This window comes from Chanodichthys erythropterus, chromosome 17 (genome assembly GCF_024489055.1).
Source record: "Chanodichthys erythropterus isolate Z2021 chromosome 17, ASM2448905v1, whole genome shotgun sequence".
Classification (NCBI taxonomy): domain Eukaryota; kingdom Metazoa; phylum Chordata; class Actinopteri; order Cypriniformes; family Xenocyprididae; genus Chanodichthys; species Chanodichthys erythropterus.
Genome location: NC_090237.1, coordinates 25,533,611 through 25,556,632, shown reverse-complemented (window position 1 = coordinate 25,556,632; position 23,022 = coordinate 25,533,611). Strand labels below are relative to the sequence as shown.

Below are 23,022 nucleotides of genomic sequence, written 5' to 3'. Positions count from 1 at the left end.
AATATATCCTTTTGTAACATAAATATCTTTACTATCACTTTTGAACAATTGAACAAAGTATTAATTTTTTTAATTTATTTCTTTAATTAAAAAAAAAAACTTTTGTGTGGTAGTGTATAATGTTACAAAAGCTTTGTATTTCAGATAAATGCTGTTCTTTTGAACTTTCTATTCTTCAAAAAATCCTGGAAAAAAACTGTACACAACTGTTTTCAACATTGATAATAATAAATGTTTCTTGAGCATCAAATCATCATATTCTGATGACTTCTGAAGGATCATGTGACACTGAAGACTGGAGTAAGGATGCTGAAAATTCAGCTTTGCATCACAAGAATAAATTACATGTTAAAATACATTAAAATGAAAAGTGTTGTTTAAATTGTAAAAATAGTTCACCATATTACTGTTTTTTTTTATCAAATAAATGCAGCCTTGGTGAGCAGAAGAGACTTATTTGATCAAAAAAATCATCAAAAATCTGACTGATCCCAAACTTTTGAACAGCAGTGTATATTGGCTATAATATTAATAATATTAATATATAATAATACATGTTGTAGCCTACTGTATTTTGATCTTTAGTGGCTGTATAACTCATTACATAGATATTTGGAATACATTTATTTTGATTGGTTAAGTGTTTCTGAATATTGACTGTTGTCCATGGCAACACTGTATAACTGGACCACTCGTCTGTGCCCGTGTTTTGTTCCCCATGGTCTCTAAGATAAGCACTATAGGGTCACCATGTCAGGGTTTATTTTGTGGTAATGTATTTACTTAATATGAATAATATGACTTATTTTTATTCCTTTTAAAGTAATCTCAGAGCCCCCTTGGGATTTCGCAGAGGCCCTCTAGGGGGCCACGGTCCCCTGATTGAAAACCACTGCATTCAATTATCAAAAAGAGAGCTTTACGAATGACAAAACGATTTAAGCATATGCCTGTTTATTTCAGTCCTTGAAAGTTTTTTGAACCTTCTCAAAAACTGTAAGGGTTGTTTGTAAGCATTGTGAACGGGATACAGTGATTGTGTGCACTTTCATGCACATCATTTCCAAAACATCTAGCCACAAGAGAGATTATAATGATGTTCTGTGTTTCCCATAAATAAACACCTTATAATTGCAATATCAGTTTTGCATATTTTAATGAAGGAACGGTGAAATAGGCTCTTGATTGACACGTGGAAATCTGATCCGGCGGAGGACATTGGCAGCCAATGGGAAGCGGGGCGCCGGCTGTTTCTGAAGGGAGGCCCCTGGAGCAGCAGGCAGCGATTGTGTGTTTACTTGAGCGCGGAGGAGAGACACGAGAGCGCTTTTCTCATACAGTCCGGCGACACATCCATGAATGCATGCGGTGCATTTACAGGGGTGAGTGCAAGCTTTAAGTTCTCCATTACCGTCGACGTTTCAGTAAAACGTGACTAGAAACAGAAAAAAAGTGTTTCCAAAAGTCCAGTCCCTTCGGAGGATCGGCTCGCCGCATTACGCACGCACAGCTCCGCAACATATTTACATTAGGACACACGCAACTTTATCTATAAAGTGCCACGGGTATGCTGCGTTTAATGTCTGTTTCATATTAGCCAGCATGTAGTCAGTCAAATGAAAGCTATGTTTATGAATGGAGCCGCTGAATGCGCTTCAGCGCGCAGCAGTTCATGTTCCAATAAATCGCTTAAAGTCAGTCTCCTACTTCAAAGGGTGATCGGACGGCGCGCGCAGAGTCCTACCGCTGCAGAATCATGGACGGACTTCACGACCAACAAGTGCCTTTCATAAAATCTCATGTAAGTCTAATGAAGGTAAATTAGTGATCTCCATGATTGTAGATATATAAATATGCCATTTAATTGATTGAATCTGCGTTTTTATTAACATGTCTGTACAGAAATATGACATTTAAATGTGCGTGATTCTTCAGTTTAGAGGAACTTTTGTCCTCTAGATTGATTCTGAAGATATTAACAGTTATTGATAGTTTAAAACTTAAGATTGTAATAGCTGTAAATCTTATTATGGTGTATTAAGTTACTTAAATGCCAGAATTGATGTATGTTGGGCTCTTAAGTTCCCCTATAACACATTTAAAATGTGTTAAAATCTGGAAAATTCATATTTTCAGTTCATGTGGAATATATAGTTTACATTTTTAAAACTAAGTATTCTACCTTCACAGTCACAGCAGGCATTTCACAAAATAACTGAGAGTATATTTTTGGTTATGATGGAAATGAGAAGTGACAGGGAAGCCAGTGTGAAGATTACAAATGTCCATTTTAAAACTTGGTTTTAGAACTTGAAACTTTACCAAACGGGTCGGTATTTGAGAATCTTTCAAATTAAAAAAAATTAATTGATGGCTATCTAACTTGTTGGGTTAGTAAGTCCATGACTTATCCAACTTTTTTCCACTAAAAATTGTCATTACCATCAAAATCAAAAGTACACTAGAGAGTTGATCAAGGCCATGATCAGACCAGGATATGAAGAAAATGTTTTTAAAGATTTCAAAAGTGCCTCTAACGAAAGAATCCCTCATACATCGACAGCAAGCGTGACGCGTGGAGCTGGAGTTGTGTGTTCTGCTCTCAACACACTCCATCTTCAATTTGAGACAATTGATCTGTTGCTTTCTGCTCAGAATCCTCGGGGAAAGACGTCCAACACGAGACCAGCGAAGGACAGGAAAAGAAAATTCATTAACTCTGCCCTGGCGTTGGACACCGAGGGTAAGCACTCAGGTGTGGGTGAAAAAGACAATGTTCATTTCACGCCTTCTTAACATCTCGCAAAATGCAATATCGCTCGTTGCCACCTGCACTGAGGGCTTTAAAATCTCAATCAGCAGCGCTCGCCTCGGTCTTTGAGACTGGAATGGAGATTGCACCGAGTGTCAAAACTCATAATTAAAGCTTTGTACCTGTTGTTTCACCATCTCAAACTCTGCTGTCTTTGTTTTAGAGCTGTTTCAAGATCTCAGTCAACTTCAGGAGACCTGGCTCGCGGAAGGTAAGCTCTGGTCTGTTTACTTGGGTTTCTCAGTGGTTGATCGAGCTTTTGTTTCGAAGAGGAGAGAGCGTGGGGGGAGATTTGGGGGAGGGGAGCAAATATGCCTCAAGTTACAGACCTAATCTGCAGTCCAATTAATGCATCTGTAGCGAAGGCACTTGGTGTGTCATGCATACATTAGTGCTTGAGAAGAGCAGGAGTCTAGGGGGAGACCGAGGAGGTTCTACATTGAGTGTCATCACAAATTACCAGAAGAACTTGCAGTCTCGCTCACTCTCTTCTCCTCTTGTCCGCTTTTGGCAGGAGCTAAGGCAGACGAGCCACCAACACTGCCACCTCTCTCTCTCTCGAACACGCGCGCACACCTTCTCTCCCTCACTCGTTTGCTTTTTCCTATCCCTCTGTTTTGCGTCTGATACTTCTCATATAGTGTTTTAAGTTCTTTTTTCTTTATTTTTTCCAACTCTTTTTTTTGTTAAAGAAATGGATTGACGGTAGATCGCTTCTTGAGCTTCGGCTTTTACCGCTTCATTTTTTTTTTCCCCTAACTTTTTTTTTTTGGTTTCTTTTGGCAATTTTTTCTTTCTCATGGCAAGACTTGCTGGTTGTGGTTTAACACAAACGTGATGCTTCAGGAGTTAAGCGCGAGTGTCTTCTTCCCACCTTGCTTGCAGCACCGACCTTTAGGTTAGTAAATGGTTCCCTCTTTGGTTGATTGTAGATGTGTTTTAATGTGATAAAAAAATTATAACAATGTTATGTTAAAAAATGTTAAATGGTAAACGTGCAGTTTTAATTACAGCTTTTTCTTGTCTTGAAAATGTGAAGACGTTGACGCTTTACAATAAGGCTTCATTTGTTAACATTAGTTAACATGAACGTTAGTTAATACTTCTACAGCATTTAGCAATCATAGATAATGTTATCTCAACATTTACTAATACATTTTTAAGATTGGACGTTTTATCTGTTAGCATTAGTTGCACTGTGAACGAACATGAACGTGAAAATTTTTATTAACTAACATTAACAAAGGTTAATAAATGCTGAAAAAATATGTTGTTCGTGTTAGTTAATGCATTAACTAATGTTAACCAATGAGACCTTATTGTAGCATGTTACCATTAAGACTGTTTTAGTGTGTGAAGTTTTACTCTAAACTCTTTATATTTGGTGTTATAACATAAATATAACATAAAAGTAGTTTTTTGGTTCTTTAAGTTTAATCTCAGACTGAAAAAGTGATTGATTTTGAGGACATTTAGGAAAACTAAATAGATTTTGCACATACAAATTGTTGTTTAACTGTTTATCAGTCTTACATTTCTAGCTAAATAACTTTTTTTTAGTTTTTCTAAAGGAATAAATACACATATATATATTATTTGATATAAAATTGGTGGCGATTATACTGTGATTTTTTTTTTGCACAATGTAAATAAGCTTTGCAGGACTGCATTATTGTAATAAATTAATTTAAGCTGTGTCAAAGTTGAAAATATCTGTTTATTGTAAAAAGCAGTTTGGTTGCAAATTGGGAAGAAAAACCCAAAACAAAGAAGTTGGACAGCTGAAAATCATGCAAAGCAGTTTGTAAAACCGATTCCAGCACTTTGCATTTGTGAAATCACGACTGCCTTTCAGCCTATGGAATGCATTTGCGTGCGCTTTGGACATGAATAGGAAAGGAAGATGAGTGTGTGTGTGTGTGTGTGTGTGTGTCTGTTTTCTGTTAGTGATCGCACTAAATCTGGCTTGTGTGACTGAATTTTTGAAATGGGACATGCCACATGAAAGTCTGACTAATGCAACTTAAGCATATTTTTGTTTAGCAGCATCTCAAATGACTTCACTTATATTTTAATTTTGTACAGCTGCACAACAGGAAATTGTTGCGTGCATTGGTCACCTTTTAAAGCGGAACATCCTATAATATAAGTCTGCCCACCTGCATAAGGAAAGAGAATCTCAATTTTTAATACACCGCTTTCTTTAATATATTTAAAAATGCTTGCAGTATAATCATGGATTTTAAAATTAAAAGTACGCTTTAGAACAGATTTTCGGACTTTACTGTCCTTGTCGCGAGTTTGATTATGCCAAATCCACCCCAGGGCCTCTAAAAGAATAAGACATGACTTAAATATTTTAGTGTATCCGGCAGGGGGAAAAAAAAAAGTGTGCGGGGAGAAAAAAGAAAAAAGTGGTCGCCGCAGTAGATATTACAGTGAGGAGTACAATTCAACCTGTCTTACATCCATCAGCCGCAGCGCCCAAAGATTCAAGATAAATCGCAGATAGATTTAATATATGACTTCCTGTCCATTAGAACCCAAACGAAGACCTAGCGGTTTCATTTCAGAGATTTATTAGCTCAGGTAATTGGAAAGAAGAGGAAGACGTATGAGCGACGGACAGTATTTCCGGCAGCGTAGACTAAAGAGCTGATGGCTCATCATTTGACATACATGTGTCATTTTAGCCAGAGTCAGGTGACAGTCACTAGAAAAGACTCACTGAATATACCAGGATTTGGTTTCTTGGTAGGTTTTTCAAGTGTGACTTCTCATTCTCGTCTTTACGTGTGTGTTTATGTGGCCTGGCGCTGTAGTTTGTCTCTCTTTTTTTTTTTCTTTAACTGGTGGACATGCTCCAACACCTTAGCTAGCCTCAGGAGTGGTGCTGGGATCAGCTGTCCCATTCACAGGTTGACTCATTCACCCTGCTGAGAATACTGGCTGCAGCTCAGTCTTTCTCTTTCTCTCACCTTTTCTCTGTTTAACTGATGTTTACGCTACTTTTCTGACTCTTAATGCACTTGGTGTTTCTTTCCTGTTTATTCTGTTCTGATCTAGTGAGGGGATTGTTTAATATCTCTTTGATTGTGTTTACTTCAGTACCAGTGAGAGAGATGGCGGTGATTCTTCTTGTTGAGTCTAACCAGTAAAAACGTCTGTTATGATTGTACTCGATTCGCCTTTTCAAATACCCAAAACACTGGCAAGTACTATAAAGATTCATTGGCCCTGATTACGAAGAACTTTATGGCCTTGGGCGCATGTTTTATAGTCTATATATTGAGTTATAGAAGAAAACAGAATTTTTTTTTTAACTATTATTGCACAGGAACAAAAGATACAGTTTACTGAGAGTTTACCTGCCAATAAGCATTTTTTGGGGGGGGGCAAAACATAAAGCAATAAAATAAATATGAGACATAAAACAATTCACGAAACAGCAAAAATGTAAAAGGGAACATATAAAATAAAATATCAATTCATTTTTAGCCTATGAATATTGTAATTAATAAATTCTTTAAATTTATAACATTTAAAACGTGACAACTTGCAGTTTTCAGTTAAAATCTACCTTTATTATATAGCTGAATCTCATTTTTATCATATTTTAGACTTAAAAACTTAAAATTACTGAGCCTTTTAACAAGTAGCCCTGGCTTTATTTAACAAATTATATTATAATGTTTAATAAATTTTCCCATATTGACATTAGATGTGAATACAATACAGTTTACACACAAAAATAAAGCCAAAAAGCCAAGTATCCGAGCAAAACATGTTGCCTTACACAAAGCAAATGTTGATTTGTGCATGTTGCGACTTGTTACTGTTGTTGTGAAAATGAAAATCCAATTTTAGCGCAGAGGAATAAACGTGCTAATAGCCCCGTGCAGCGAGGTCTCGCGCGCTCCTCCGCCACCGCACGCCTTTGTGTCGAGTTTAACAAGCAATAAACAACAGGTCTTTCTAACGCATGTGATATAAACATGAATGTGCTTAATTGAGCTCCATATGAAGGCTTCATTATTTTAGCATTAGCTATATGAGAGAGGGAAAGGTAGGGGAACGTGCTCTGTTTGGACGGCAGCCGTCGCGGCAGGTACAGGTGCTTTCACCAGCGGGGATGTGTCCCAATTAGACAGTGTGAACAATAGGTGTTTTCTCGCTGCATGGCTATCCTTATGAAGACACGGTGTAGTTGCAAAGCACATTAGATCACAAGACAAGGTGTTTTTTTTTTTGTTTTATAGTTTAACTCTCAAACGGTTTTGAAACACATGCTTCAGTGAATACTGTTCCTGGATGTTAGAGCGAATGGCAGAGATGTGTTTCACACGCCTGCTTTGTCCAACAAATTAAGCTGAAATTAAATTACCGACATAATTAGAGGATATGTTTTCTCTGTTTTCAACCAATAAATGTCTTCATGGGTTGGTCTGAGAATTTCAAATCATTAGCGTTTCAATTACAGAGGATTATTAGAGGAAATTACTCGTTTAAGCGATTATTAGAGGACAGATTGCGTTAGCTCAACTTGTGGAAACCAAATATAACAATTACGAAGAAAAAATCTGTGTTTATTTACCCTTTTCTCTCTTCGTTTTCCTCCCAGCTCAAGTTCCTGACAATGATGAGCAGTTTGTGCCAGACTTTCAGAGTGAAAACTGTAAGTGTGACCTTTTTTCTTTTACTATGGCTCTTAAATAGCTGTGTTTAGATTATATCTTGAGTAGATATCAAAAACACGCTCAAATTTGATGATTTAGTGTGAGATTTTATTCTCGTTTTTTCCCTTGTTTATGACACGTTGTCGTTCGCCGCTGTTGTTTCTGTGAATAAACAGAGAGAGAGAGAGCGCGAACGGCGTGTGTTCTCTAGGTTGTGTACCTTCTCAGCGAGTGCAGCCAGAAGCAATAGGCCTTTAAATGGGCATAGGAAGTAAAGTTGGCGCGCAGTGGTCGTGGCAGAGCCGGTGCCAGTGTCGGAAGTGGCATGGACTGAATGAGGCACAGTGGGGAGCGAGTCCAGCTTATGTCTTAAAGAGGAGCCAAAACAGACTCTGCTACAGAGGATGCAGGGGAGATGAAGGGGGGCTTTGTCTTTCTGGAGAACTCAAGCTCATTAGGCAAATAAAATATACTAGTGTTTGCTGATAATGGGCTATTGTCCTGTATTCCTTCCTCAGTGTGAGCTAGACGTTATTGTGAGTGTAGGCCATGACACAAGTGAAATGTCACAAAAGGAAACCTTTATTGTGTGACCTTTTTTTAGATACGAAAATAAAAAATCTAGTTTTGTTCTGTATTGGTAATTAAATAGTATTCAATCCATTCCAAATGTATATCTAAGCAAAACTGTCGAAAGCGCAGAGTGTTAGTTGGCTTCGTCGGCAGGATTGGTGGAGGAGAGGAGGGACGGGCAGATGGAGGTAGAGCGAGGGCATGGCGGTTGGGCTCTTGAACGGGCATCCTGGCCCTCCCATATGGGTCTGAGTCGACAATGCCAGTGGATCACTTCCGTTTCATGTGGTCCATTCCCACAAAACACCCAGAAATGGGATATACAGGGATTACACGGCAAGAAAAAATGCACCTCGGAAACTGCTGCGCACTAGACGTTTGGCCTGATAAAGTGGTTGTTTGTGAAATTATTTGTATGATATATATATATATATATATATATATATATATATATAAACCTTTCAAAACTTTGGGGTCAGAATAATTTTTTTTTTTTTTTTAACGAAATATTTAATCAGCAAGGATGCATTAAATTGAAGACTTTTTAATATTACAATAGATTTCTAGAACTCCAGAAAACTGTTTTATACATTGATAATAATAATAATAAATGTTTCTTGAGCATCAAATCAGCATATTAGAATGATTTCTGAAGGATCATGTGACACTGAAGACTGGAGTAATGATGCTGAAAATTCAGCTTTGCTGTCACAGGAATAAATTACATTTTAAAATATATTAAAATGGAAAATTGTTATTTTAAATTTAATAATATTTCACAATATTACTGTATTTTTGATCAAATAAATTGAAAGACGTGTTTTCAAAAACATTAAAATCCCAAACTTTGGAATGGTATACACTATAAATGCATTATTTTATTGTAAATGCATCTGAAATTGTTAAGAGAAAGGCTGTTGTTACTGTAAAAAAGAATCGTTTTTTAACACTAACTAAAATAGTGATTTGTGGCTGGCTAAGTGTGATCAAACAGTGATTTTAGTTATTTGCCCTTTTGCAAAGGCCATCGTAATTCAAGCCCAGAGTGTTTAAGAAGAAGGTGTGACTGAATCTATTATCAGCGAGTAACAGTCAGCGAAGAGGTGAGAGTGAGAAAGAGAGAAGGGTGAGAAAACACACGACCATCAGCACAGGAAAAAAAGAAAAGACACATATGTAAAATTCACATCTGAAACTTAGAAACACTTGTTTTTTTTACCAAAATGCCCTTTTATGTGAAACAGAGTGCAGTGAAAATGGTGTTCGGTAGTGTTATGAATGGGCTTTTGTGGAGAAAAGACATTCTCCTAGTGTGTTCTGCTAAATTTAGCATTGAAGAAGACACATCAAGCTATTCATTTATGAAAGTCAAATCTATTAGAGCGCAGCTTTAAGAAAAAAATGGAACTCTTTGCAGAACGGAACATGAATGTTTAGTTAACGTCATAAATATGGAAATAATTTGGGAATATTTTGCATAAGCTAAGATATGAGAAATGAATATTTTGCTATACTCTCCATGACATACTTTTGTGAAGAGCTCTTTATTTTAGTCAAAGCTTTCTTTCACTGCTCTTGTTACAATTTTTTCTTTTTTTTTTTTGAGTTAGTTTTGCCCTCTTCACTTGACATACAGAAGGGGTTTTAAATGCATCTCATAAATTGCAAGGATACAAAAAATGGCAGTAAATGTCATAAACGACTTCTTGAAAATGTTGTCCATTAACACCAATCAATTCACGTGTAATTGTTGCAATCCTGGAACGACATCCTGCATGTATGACGTCCCGTGATGCTAACAGATTTTGTATTGATTCGTTTACTCGTATTCCTTTGCGTAAAATCAATTATGGCATTTTTTTCTCCGTCTGTCTACGTGCTTCTTAATATGGTCCGTCAAGAAGTCTTCTCAAGTATAAATTATTCATCTGTAGTGCTATTTTAGAATCCACTATCATGAACAAGGACACATCCTAACAAGACCATTTAAAATTTCAGAAGACTGCCAAATAAATTAAAACTAAGTTTTCTAGACATTGATATTTTGGTCTCATTTATTAAGATTAGTTAATGCATTAACTAACATGAACTAAGATATTTTATTAACCTCTGATAATGTTAGCTAATAAAAAATGTTCATGTTAGTTCACAGTGCACTAACTAATGTTAATAGATACAATTTTGATCTTTAAAATGTATTAGTAAATGCTGAGATTAACATTAACTAAGATATACTGTTGTTTATTGTTAGTTAGCTAATATCAACAAATTAATCCTTATTGTAAAGTGCCAATATAACTTATTCTTACTAATTTTATTCTTAAGTTACACACAAATCTAAACAAATAAATAGAGTTTTTTCTTATTTATACTTTTTCATGCAGTTTTAAAGTATTATTTTCATTCAGTTGCCATTAGAAGTAATCAGAAATGTAAAAATGTATTAGTAACACTATTCAACTTGGTTCCAAACTTTGTTACCAAGTTTTGTCATTTCTGTATACTGAAAATGTACAGAAATGTTCCTTTAATTGTGTGTGTAATTGTTAATTTTGGTTACGGAATTGGAGGCAGATTTGTATTTAAAAAAGTATTTTATAACAAAGTGCCTGTCCTTGTTTATGGGAGCGCTTGTTTTAAGATGTTAGACTTTGCAGACTTTTACGCATGCAAACAGAAATCTAATAATATTTTTTAAAAAATATATAAAAGAAGGTAGATGTTGTAAAGTCACCTCAACTTCAAGAGAGTGACTGCAGCACTTCTGCATCCTCTGCGTAATGAATGTAGTGAGGATCTTCTTGGAAATATGTCCACTGTTCATGTTCTTAATGTTCTGTTTAAACATCTGTACGTTTTTCTCTTTCTCAGTGGCGTTCCACGGGCTGCAGTTGAGGATAAAGAGAGAGCCCCACAGTCCGTGTACTGATCTGGGCTCAGCCTGCAGTCAGGAGAGGCCCTTCAGACTCCACTATGGGGAGAAGTGCCTGTATAACATCAGGTACGCTGCACCGGAATGCACTTGGGCTTCACTTACACATTCCCACACACACACACACACACACCCTGTTCTTCTTTAAAAGAATCAAATCTTGTATATGACGGGAAATTGTCGTATAACTTACATACAGATGTAGTAACGAGACCAATGCTAGACGTGCTAGACTGCAACGTCTGAGAGAAATTTGTGAGAAACCATAAGTGTTTTTGCACTAAAGCAGTGAAAATCATCTCTAAACTTTATACTTTCAGCTGTCAGAGAGACACGAACATCACGTATTTTGGTTTACTAATTCAGCCTCAGCAGCTGGTGTGAGAGATTTAAGTGATAAATGGGCTGAATTTGTCTACATACATTTGCAATTCATACGATAACGTTTAACAAACTATTTTTATCCATTATTTATCAATTTAGGGTGTGCTATTTTCCTAATTACAGATGTTTTGTGAAAAAAAACTAGTTTCTGAATGCAAATTTTGCTTTTGTTAATCACGATTTTCGTAACACTGAATTTTCATGGTTCGTACACAGCACAAATTCAGACATATAGGTGTTAAGGTGGGTGTGTATTTCACCTTTTATATGTGACTAAAGACTGAATAAAAAGCACAGACGTTCATTTGACAGAGCAATTCTGAAGCAGATGGGGTCTTGGCATAGACTTTTCAGCCTGAGCCAAGAATAGACTTAAAGATTTATGGAAAAAAAAAATGCACAATAATGATAGTTTTCCTTTAGTTATTTACTCAGAGGCAACTGTACAGCAGGTGCTGTTCGAAATGACTTGAATGAGATCCACCTGAAATTGGAAAGGGGGAAGAAAACGCACACACCAAAAAAGAAAAACAAGAAATTACGCTACGGTGCATTAAGTGCAATAAATGGCTTTTCCACTTGGACAAGCGTCTACGGCAAACACGGTTGCTTGGTTACAGTCATCTTCCTATTGATTTGATTTTAAATTTATGACATTTCACTTGGATGTTTTATTTCGCTGGAGGAGCCAACCTGCCCTCATATTGCAGATGGCAATCAAGCTGAAGCAACAACCTCTGTGATAATGATGTTCTCTTCAGAGGTGCTTTGGAGATTGTCAAGCCCCATAGAAGTGTGTTCCTTCCTTGTCTTTTAATGTTTCTGAATGGAGTGTAATTGCATTAAGGTTCATCAGATGGTTCATCTTTGGTACCTTGTCGATTGTTTGATGTGCGGGGTGGCAGTAGATGTGGATCTTTTAATTGTTTGATTATGGAACTATTTGATCAGAGGTGATTTATATGCTACTGTACACATTTTTGGGATCAGAAATTCTTTTTTAAGGAAATTAATCTGTTTTTTTTTTAGAAAGGACACATTAAATTGACCAAAAGATAGAGTAAATGTATTTATAGTGTTACAAAAGATTTATGTTTCAAATAAATGCTAGAATCCTGAAAGCAAAATGTATCACGTTTTCACAAAACATTTAATCAGCACTGCTTTCATCATTGATAATAATTAGAAATGTTCCTTGAGCAGCGAATCAGCATATTAGAATGATTTGTGAAGGATCATGTGACTTCATTTTCTGCCAGATTTTGAAATACCAGTTTAGCATGCATTATACAGTATGCTTTTATGTTTTTTTAATTTAACAGCTATAAAGTCTAGCACAGTCTCATAATAATCTCTGTAGCCTGAAAGGCCCTCAGGAAAGACTAACTTAAACTGCTCTTGTTCCCTGGCGTCTCCAGTGCCTACGAGCAGAAGCATCCCTCGGGAATGAAGGCCTCCAGCCCAGTGTCTACCCCCTGCAGCACGCCCGTGTCCCCTGGCCAGCATGTGTCTCCCACTGCCGCCCCCACCCCGAAACCAGACAGGACGTACCCTCACCTCGCACCCCCACAGCCCCTCCCTGACAGCGCTTACCCCATGGACCACAGGTACTGCCAATTACCAGAATCCATTGATAGATAGATGACAGACAGACAGACAGATAGAAAAATAGATAGATAGATGGCTAGATAGATAGATGGATGGATAGATGGATGGATAGATAGATAGATAGATAGATAGATAGATAGATAGATAGATAGATAGATAGATAGATAGATAGATAGATAGATAGATAGATAGATAGATAGATAGATAGATAGATAGATAGATAGATAGACAGAAAAACAGACAGATAGATAGATAGATAGATAGATAGATAGATAGATAGACAGATAGACAGACAGATAGATAGAAAAACAGATAGATAGACAGACAGATAGAAAAACAGATAGATAGATAGATAGATAGATAGATAGATAGATAGATAGATAGACAGACAGACAGACAGACAGACGGATAGATAGAAAAACAGACAGATAGATAGATAGATAGATAGATAGATAGATAGACAGACAGACAGACAGACAGACAGACAGACAGATAGATAGATAGATAGATAGATAGATAGATAGATAGATAGATAGATAGATAGATAGATAGACAGATAGAAAAACAGATAGAAAAACAGATAGAAAAACAGATAGATAGATAGACAGACGGATAGATAGACGGATAGATAGATAGACACAGATACAAAAACAGATAGATAGACAGACAGATATAGATAGATAGACAGACAGACAGACAGACAGACAGACAGACAGACAGACAGACAGACAGACAGATAGATAGATAGATAGATAGATAGATAGATAGATAGATAGATAGATAGATAGACAGACGGATAGACGGATAGATAGACAGACAGATAGATAGACAGACAGATAGAAAAACAGATAGATAGACAGACAGACAGACAGACAGACAGATAGATAGACAGACAGACAGACAGACAGACAGATAGATAGACAGACAGACAGACAGACAGATAGATAGACAGACAGATAGAAAAACAGATAGATAGACAGACAGACAGACAGACAGACAGATAGACAGACAGACAGACAGACAGACAGACAGACAGATAGATAGATAGATAGATAGATAGATAGATAGATAGATAGATAGATAGATAGATAGATAGATAGATAGATAGATAGATAGATAGACAGACGGATAGACGGATAGATAGACAGACAGATAGATAGACAGACAGATAGAAAAACAGATAGATAGACAGACAGACAGACAGACAGATAGATAGACAGACAGACAGACAGACAGACAGATAGATAGACAGACAGACAGACAGACAGATAGATAGACAGACAGATAGAAAAACAGATAGATAGACAGACAGACAGACAGACAGACAGATAGATAGGCAAACAGACAGACAGACAGACGATAGATAGACAGACAATAGATAGATAGACAGACAGACAGACAGATATATAGATAGATTGATTGATTGACAGATTGATTGATTGTCTGTGAGACTTATTCTATTCAGTGTTTTGTTCAGATTTCGGCGGCAGTTGTCGGAGCCGTGTCATTCGTTCCCATCTCCTTCGATGTCACGGGACGGACGACCCATGTATCACAGACAGATGTCGGAACCCAGCATCCCCTTCCCTCCTCAGGGGTTCAAGCAGGAGTACGCCGACCCCCTCTTCGAGCATCCTGCCATGGTGGGGGCACCTCTTCCCCAGACGTACCCACACTCCATGATGATCAAACAAGAGCCCCGCGACTTCACCTACGACTCAGGTGAGTTCTGTTAATCTGCGATAAATTGCTCGGGCTATAATGTTTCCACAAAACAACTGTCTTCAGCATTGATAATAATAAGAAATGTTTCTTGAGCACTAAATCAGCATATTAGAATGATTTCTGAAGGATCATGTGACACTGAAGACTGGAAAATTCATCACAGGAATAAATTACATGTTGAAAATATATTAAAATAGAAAATAGTTATTTTAAATTTAAATACTATTTCAAAACTTTACTGTTTTTTTTTTTTTTTGAGCAAGTCTTGGTGAGCATAAGAAACATTAAAAAGATCCCAAACGACAGCGAAAATAATTAAACAGAAAAAGATTAATAAATAGGAAAAAAATGCTTTGAAAAGAAAACAATTATTTTAATGTATAAAGCATGATTTGTAGGGGATGGAGACAGTATGTACTTCACTAACCTAACAGGAAACAGTCTGAGGATTTTTTTTTTTTTTTTTTTGGGGTACAGATACAGCCAGATAGCAACTTTATTAGGGATGGGGAGATTGATAGAATTAGCGTATTATTAGGAAATTTGGGTCTGATCTCATTTCCTGAGGGCCTGGCTGGGGAGGAGAGGGGCCCCTAATCTCTCCCCCAGGGGCCCCCAGGCTGTCGGCCCAGCTCTGGCATGAATGAAGAGGCTTTTGGTTTTCATTCATAAAAAATGGGTTTGGACTGCAGCAGCCTGTCAGGAGAGAATGCAGCGCTGCTTCTCAGCCGTTTCCTGTGGATTATGTGAATCTGTAGATCATAACCTGAGGATAACAGCAATAATACTGGGGCCTTTTCTGTTTACTTTGTCAAAGCAACAAATTCTTATTTACTATATTTATACTAAATTAACTTTATGTATTGTATTAAAAAAAACATTTACACAGATACTCTGAAAAGTCCTAAATAAATGTTTGTATATTGGAGAGATTTTCTTTTTGTCACTCACATGTATGATTATATTTACATTATTGTCTTAAATACTAATTTTTATCTATAAATTAGACACACTAAAAGCTAACAATTGAAGTGATGAAAGCTTCATGAGTGTGAATGATTTGTCTGCAATGCTTCTTTACATCAGTGGAGGAGATCATCGACATGTTTTGCATCTCCTCCCAGCCATTTAGAAGAGTTTATTCTGCCTCATAAAGGAGCTTGTTTGTTGTGAGCTGTGTAAGGACTGGGCAGTCAGCGGCTAATTTAATCAGCAGTAATTTCCTCGACAGGCCCATTACTTGAATGAAACCCTGAGAGATCTTTATAGGTCCAAATGAACAGGGTTAGATGTTTTATGGAGCATTCACTTAAGCTGTCTTGCTTTGCTTTGATTGAATCACAGCTCCAACAAACAACATGACTGACACGGAGCACGTGACATCCACTGCGGTTCATCGTCACAAATGTTTTGTCCGTAGTGTTTTGAGTATGAAAATGGGAGGTTAGGCTTTCTTTTCTTTCTTTTTTTGCATTGTCTTTTTTATGTTGTAGAACCAATGCATAATTTATTCAGCATATTAAAAAATATTTTTTTGTTGTTGTTTTGTTTTTCTTTTTCAGAAGTGCCTAGCTGTCACTCTGTATATCTTAGACAAGAGGGATATCTGGCGCACAGTAACAGAACAGAGGGTAACTATCCACACAGAGTAATGTATTTGCTGTTTTGTTAATTAAAGTGTCTTATTTAAAACTTTTATTTGATGTAAAAATTATATATAACAATTTATTTTTTTTCCATATAGGCTGTATGTTCGACAAAGTTGCAAGGCACTTCTATGACGACACTTGCGTGGTGCCGGAGAAGGTGGAGGGTATGTATTTTTATTTTTAATAAACGAGTTAAATATTATTTCTTAAATAACACGTTGACTCTTTACTGTACAGTCATCTTGATTGTGAGCCACCAGATATGTAACATAATGACAAGTTTATCTATCTGAAACTGCACCATTTGTCTCCTTTTAATGGTGAAGGATTTCGTAAACTGAAGAAATACTTTTATTTTATGCCCAGCTTCACCATGATGATGTCTTGCCCCTAGGCATTGTGGGATTCAAAGTACCGCAAGAGAGATTAGAGCGCAGGCGGCTCTGTATGCTTTCAAACGCTCTCGCGGTACTTTGATGTCATACACAGATCAGTCTACCCAGCGTCCCATCAAGTCGAACACACCTAATGACTTTTTTTTTTCTGCCCACAGGCGATATAAAGCAGGAGGCGGGGCTGTACCGAGAAGGCCCGACCTATCAGAGACGGGGTTCGCTGCAGCTCTGGCAGTTTTTGGTCGCCCTACTGGATGACCCCTCAAACTCACACTTCATCGCGTGGACGGGCCGGGGCATGGAGTTTAAACTCATTGAGCCTGAGGAGGTACTAATTAGTCTAAATATAATGTTTTTCAGCCAAGATTGTATCTGTATGTGACCTCTTGAACACCCAGGTGAAAAAGTACATAATGTACTTAAAGTGCTTTATTTTCATGCACTAGTTTTGTACTTAATATACAAAAAAATCTTCTTTAGTACTTTTTAAGCTAATCTTAAAAACATCTAATTGTGCTCTTTTGAGACACCATGAATATGAACTAATGTGCTTTTAACATACTATCTCTGTATTGAAAAAAAATGTACTTAGTTACCACTTGTAGTAAACTTGAAGTGGACGAAAAGTGCATGAAAATAGAGCACTTTAAGTACATTATGGAAGTGTACTATTTTTTCACCTGGGCATTGCATATAATTGTGGAGTTTTAAAAGCGGTGTTGTGGTCACATTCAGCAAGAAAAATAGATTGTATTTTTTAGTTGTATTTAATAAAATGTTCAGAGCATAAACAGTTTATTTTAAAACAATTTCAGGAATTAATAATTTAATTTAAAATAGTTAAGTTAATAAAAAAATAATATAATATATATAGTTTATTTAGGTTTTAGACAAAATATTTAAAAATAATAAAAAAAAAGCTCAAGCGTGTTATTTGAGTATCATACTTAATACATCAGGCTTTTATGGATCATATAAATTACAATGTAAACCAATGAGATACTTTGGGGGTGGCAAAATGGATAATGCAATGCAATACAATGATGACTGAGAGAAACCTGATGTATCATATTTAATACTCTTAACATGATTTTTCTAAAAATGATGAATGATCAATTAAACCTAAGTTGCTTCCATCCAGTAAGTGTTCATCTTGAAATATTACTTACAATATGAAAGTTTACTTTATATCACAGAAAAAAAGATCTGTGTATCACAATCTGAAACTGGACATTTTTAGAGTTACATTAAAAGGATTGCTACATGCTAAAGAAGTAAAACTATCAATCAGACGAAAGAAGGCAACGTAGTAGTGTATTTGGTTTTGCAGCAAAGTTTTAATTTAGAGGCCTTCGAGGCCTTGCGTATCAGATATTATATACTACGCTTAAGAATAAAATAATATTAGGACATTATATATTGCTTATTTACACCATTATCTGATTATGTTTGGGAGACTCTTCACTTGTTTGTTCAAAACAGTCTGTCATGTCCTTCCAAAAAACAAAATATTTCAACATGTTGACTCTCCAAAAAGTCTAGAGTTTGGAAAGCATGGACAGAGGTGTGATTGTGTAAAGTGTCAGCGACAGTGGGACTCGCTAGTCCTGTAAGTGTGTGCGTTCTGGCGACGGTCCACAGGGCAGCTGTAGGGAACAGGGGAGTCATTCATGCCATCAGGTGACCGAGGTCCGTTGGGATTGGCTGGGCGGGTGCAAGGCGTGAATGAGCCGCAGTAGAGTGAAAATGGCCCACAGCGCGGGGCTCTGGGAGAATGGTGGGAGGGAGATTTGAAAAGGAGGGGGGCACAGGTGGGTGGTCGTGCGGACAGGTGCAGGAACATCTGCCATGCTCTGCTGTTCCTAATGAACACATCTCTGACTAGAGGTATGGGTATACGGCTGTGACCAATGGAAGATGCAGACCGACTGATGCTTTGTTTTTGAGAAGGGGCCCTGAGGTGGCTAGTTTATTTATTAATGAGTGGGTCTAATGTCTTATTTTTGCCTATTGTTTGAGAGAAACTTCTGCTATTTTTGCAGTATGTTCATTTGTAACAACTTACTCCGTTTGCTTCAAAGGTGGCACGACGCTGGGGAATTCAAAAGAATCGACCCGCAATGAACTACGACAAACTGAGCAGATCGTTGCGCTACTATTATGAAAAAGGCATCATGCAAAAGGTAATGTATGCTTACACACAAAAGATGTAGCTCAGCTACTTCCAAAACACAGTCCTTTCAGCATAAAAGCTACTTTATTGTAGTATTGTAGCTGAGCATTAAATGTTCTTATTAAGCATATTAAAGTCTGAAAGTTTGAATACACTGTCGTTCATAAGGATGCATTAAATTGATCAAAGGTGACAGTAAAGACATTTATAATGTTACAAAAGATTTATATTTCAAATTATTCTTGAACTTGAACTTTCTGTTCATCAAAGAATACTGAAAAAAAATGTATCATGGTTTACCCAAAAATATTAAGCAGCAACACTGATGATAATAAATGTTTATTGAGCATCAAATCATAATATTAGAATGATTTCTGAAGGATCATGTGACCCTGAAGATTGGTGTAATGATGCTGAAAATTCAGCTTTGACAACACAGGAGTAAATTACACTCTAAAAAATGCTGGGTTGAAAATGGACAAACCCAGCGATTGGGTTGTTTTAACCCAGTGGTAGGGTTAAATGTTTGCCCAACCTGCTGGGTAGTTTTATTTAACTCAACTATTGTTTAAAAATTACTCTATTTCTTAATTAAAATGAACCCAAAGTATGTTGGAAATGAACATTTATTAATGTTCAATGAATAATTATTAAACAATAAACATTTATTAAATTGCTTATTAATAAATTTATATTAATAAACTATTAAACTATTAAATTTATATTAATAAAACATTAAAGCTTATTAATAAACATTCACCTTTCGTCTATTATTGTTGCCTCTAATTGCATCTGGTTTTTAATTTCCCAACTATTTTGGGTTCATTTTAAGCTAGCCATGTAGCAATTTTTAAACAATAGTTGGTTTAAATAAAACTACCCAGCAGGTTGGGCAAACATTTAACCCAACCGCTGGGTTTGTCCATTTTCAACCCAACTTGGGTTGTTTTTAACCCAGCATTTTTTTTAGAGTGTACATTTTAATAGATAATAAAATTGAAAGCAGTTATTTTAATTTGTAATATTTTACAATATAACTATTTTTACTGTATTTTTGATCAAATGAATGCAGCCTTAGTGAGCATAAGGAATTTTTTTTTAAACATTTTTTTAAAAATCATGTTATTTTTTTACAGTAGTATTAAAGATATTTTTAGGCAAGGCATTTCTGGTCAACAATAAAACATCAAAATTTGGACTTGAATGTATTTGGTTTTGCAAACCCCCCCCCCCACCCCCCCCTAGTTTTTGTATAATTACTACACATGCCCATATTTATGCACATTTTTATGACCTTATGTTAATTGGGAAAAAAAATATTTTGTCACACTGAAGCAGTATTTAATTTAGCTACTCAGTTAAAATTTTTAATGTTTAAATGAATGTTTAAATAAAAAAAAAATTACAAACATCTTAAATATACACATTATACCTTTTATGCATTAATAAAGCCTAATGGATATGTTGTTTGTCAACTTTCCAGAAAGTCTTTTAATGCAAGTCATTCACGTTTTCCTTGCACTGTTGAAATATATAGTAATATTCCGGTTTCTTGATTCAAAGGTGGCAGGTGAAAGATACGTGTATAAGTTTGTCTGCGACCCCGAGGCTTTGTTCTCCATGGCTTTCCCTGACAATCAGCGTCCGGTGCTGAAGACTGACCTGGAGCGGCAGATCAACGAGGAAGACACTGTGCCGTTGTCACACTTCGATGAGAACATGGCGTACATTCAAGAGGGCGGCTACTGCAACCCACACCCGTACAATGAGGGCTACGTCTACTGAAAACTGCTACGAGAACAGTCCGGCCGTTTAAAAAAAAAAAACTTTCAGACTGTCCCTCATTTCCTTCAGTCATTCCCCAGGACAAAAGAGAGCACTTTATGGACAGAGGAAGATGGCAGTGTGTAAACCTACAAACTTACTGGTGTAGTTACGTTAGATGCTCCTTTGGTGTTTTTTGTTGCTATTGAAGGGGATGGGGTGTTTCAGCATGCCGTTTTCTCACAGCGAAAGACTCTCGAGGGCAAATGGCCTCTCTCTCTGGACAGATGTTTTGAACTATTTAGACAGGTTAGAGTCTGGAGCACGTGAGTGGAAAAATCCCAAACTCTTTTACCATTGAAACTCTTGGATTGTTTGTGGAGCGCTTTGTTATTTTCGCACATTTTCACCACATTTGTTTTCTCTCCCTTGGTGTTAAACTGAGTAAATAATACAGTGTATTACTATGAAAATAAAATCCTTCAAACTCTCCATGTCAAAGTAAAATGAGCACATATCTGAAATGACCCTTTCTCGCCCATCCAGGACCCATAAAACGATTTAATATTAGCAACAAATGACAGATATTATTCTAATATTCAAGTTAAATCCGTATATATATTCTCATATGAATATAATGTCTTAGAGGAGGGAAGATGCAGGTAATTTTCTCAATGAACAAAATTGATTTTTATCTTAATTAAAGACAAAAAAAAAAAATCCCATGTCAGCATGATTTCGTAATACTTCATGGTGTTTCAAATACTATTTTCTTTTCTTCTCAAGATCTATTTAAATAACCATCTGTAAATTCCAGTATTTGACACCATATTTCACTGAATATGACTTTTTGGTCAAAAGCGCCTATAGATATCGAATAGTTATCTTCAGACAGGTCTTGTGCAAGATGCAAGCTTCACACGTCTCTATGACGCCATTCTATTAAAGTTACATTTCTACTATTAGAGTGACAAATAGTTTTTTTTATTAGGAAAAACATTGGATGTTGGTCCATTACTCGCTCCACCATGACATCTTTGAAAATATTAAACGTGTATATTCAGGTTAATGCACCTCAATGCTGCTTTTCGTGTAAATTTAGTCACGTATGATCAGATGGCAGCTATGCCCTGCAGTACGTTCATTTTTTTTTTCCTTCATTCTTTTTTACATTTGAAAAAAAAAAGTCAGTGTTTATTGAATGTAAAAAAATATATACATAATTGCGAAGGGAATGGCAATAGCTACACTTCTGTAATAAAATAGTGTTGAAATACAGTCGGGCTGTTTTTTGTTCCTAAGTATGCACATTGTGATTTATGTCAATCTTTGTCATATTTTAATGGCACAAACATCGAAGCAAATAAGCAGTGTTGTTCCATAGCTTATGAATTTATTCAGCTTCCAGATCAACAAATAAAACTGACAGAAATAGAAGTTCTTACTTGAGATAGTCTAATGACACTAACTTTTTACTCTGATGTTGCTTGCCATCGGCTTTATGCCTTGAACAAACAGGAAAACTGGTCTTATTGCATCCGCTTGTCTGAGAAAGTGTTAACAGGAGTATAAACTGATGGTGATATCTATGGACGTTTTGAAGCTAATCAGCCAACCTAGTTAGTTCTTTTTAATGTTGCCGTTTTATTCAATTTTATATGAATGTTAATGAGAAGAAAAGACTTTTAGATATCAATCTGCATATGTGATGGACATTGGTTATGCTCATCTTTGAAGGTATCTTGAGTAAAACAGCTCAAAATATGTTTAATGAAGCACATATAAAAGACCTGGATCCTCATTTATAAAATGTAGAAACCATCCTACATTTGATCTTACAATCATTTCTCAAATATGCATACGTGCGATTCAGAAAAAAATATGCGCAAGCCTCTCTTCCAGATGTGATATTTAAGAATCGCAAATGATCTTGAAATTTTGTGTAGCTGAATCGTTAACATATAAAAGAGCACCTGTCAACGTCCAAATCCTTTACTTGAGAATGGCGAGCAGCAGCAATTGCTTAGCTTTGCAAATACCCACAGTACTCCGCCATAAGGAAAAGTCTGCTTAGAACTTAATGTTGCACTAAGCACTTTTTCACGTCAGATGTTGGCGTGAATTTTAGCGTACGCACAATCAAATCTGTGCGTGTACACGTTTTTATAAATGAAGCCCCTGAACCAGAAGCGATGCGACCTGTTTTACAGAAAATGTAAGTTTGTTGTGCATTAGTCTCGTATAGCCAGTCCTTCAGACTGACGGCAGAAAGTCTGGTCTCTATCACAGCTATTATTGACCAAGGACCGCCCAAGAGGACGTTTGACTGAC

At 36.4% G+C, this 23,022-nt stretch overlaps 1 protein-coding gene and 1 long non-coding RNA gene across 10 annotated transcripts in view; one reads left to right on the top strand and one right to left on the bottom strand.

The window, feature by feature from the left end:
• LOC137004463 (uncharacterized) overlaps positions 1 to 23,022 on the bottom strand; it is a 58,765-nt gene that overhangs the window by 30,066 nt on the left and 5,677 nt on the right. The window lies entirely within an intron of this gene.
• etv1 (ETS variant transcription factor 1) lies at positions 368 to 21,921 on the top strand. 9 transcript variants are annotated; one of them, XM_067365205.1, is made up of 14 exons: positions 368 to 1,382; positions 1,715 to 1,801; positions 2,656 to 2,743; positions 2,976 to 3,023; positions 7,434 to 7,487; positions 10,933 to 11,062; positions 12,796 to 12,984; positions 14,463 to 14,707; positions 16,055 to 16,153; positions 16,273 to 16,341; positions 16,455 to 16,523; positions 16,913 to 17,082; positions 18,836 to 18,937; positions 20,491 to 21,921. In XM_067365205.1, the coding sequence occupies exons 1-14, from the start codon at positions 1,356 to 1,358 to the stop codon at positions 20,710 to 20,712; spliced, it is 1,599 nt and encodes a 532-aa protein (XP_067221306.1). In that variant the 5' UTR covers positions 368 to 1,355; the 3' UTR covers positions 20,713 to 21,921. The 9 variants fall into 9 exon arrangements, with proteins under 9 accessions (XP_067221306.1, XP_067221305.1, XP_067221309.1 ...); XM_067365204.1 differs by having other exon boundaries at positions 14,451 to 14,707; XM_067365208.1 differs by lacking the exon at positions 16,055 to 16,153.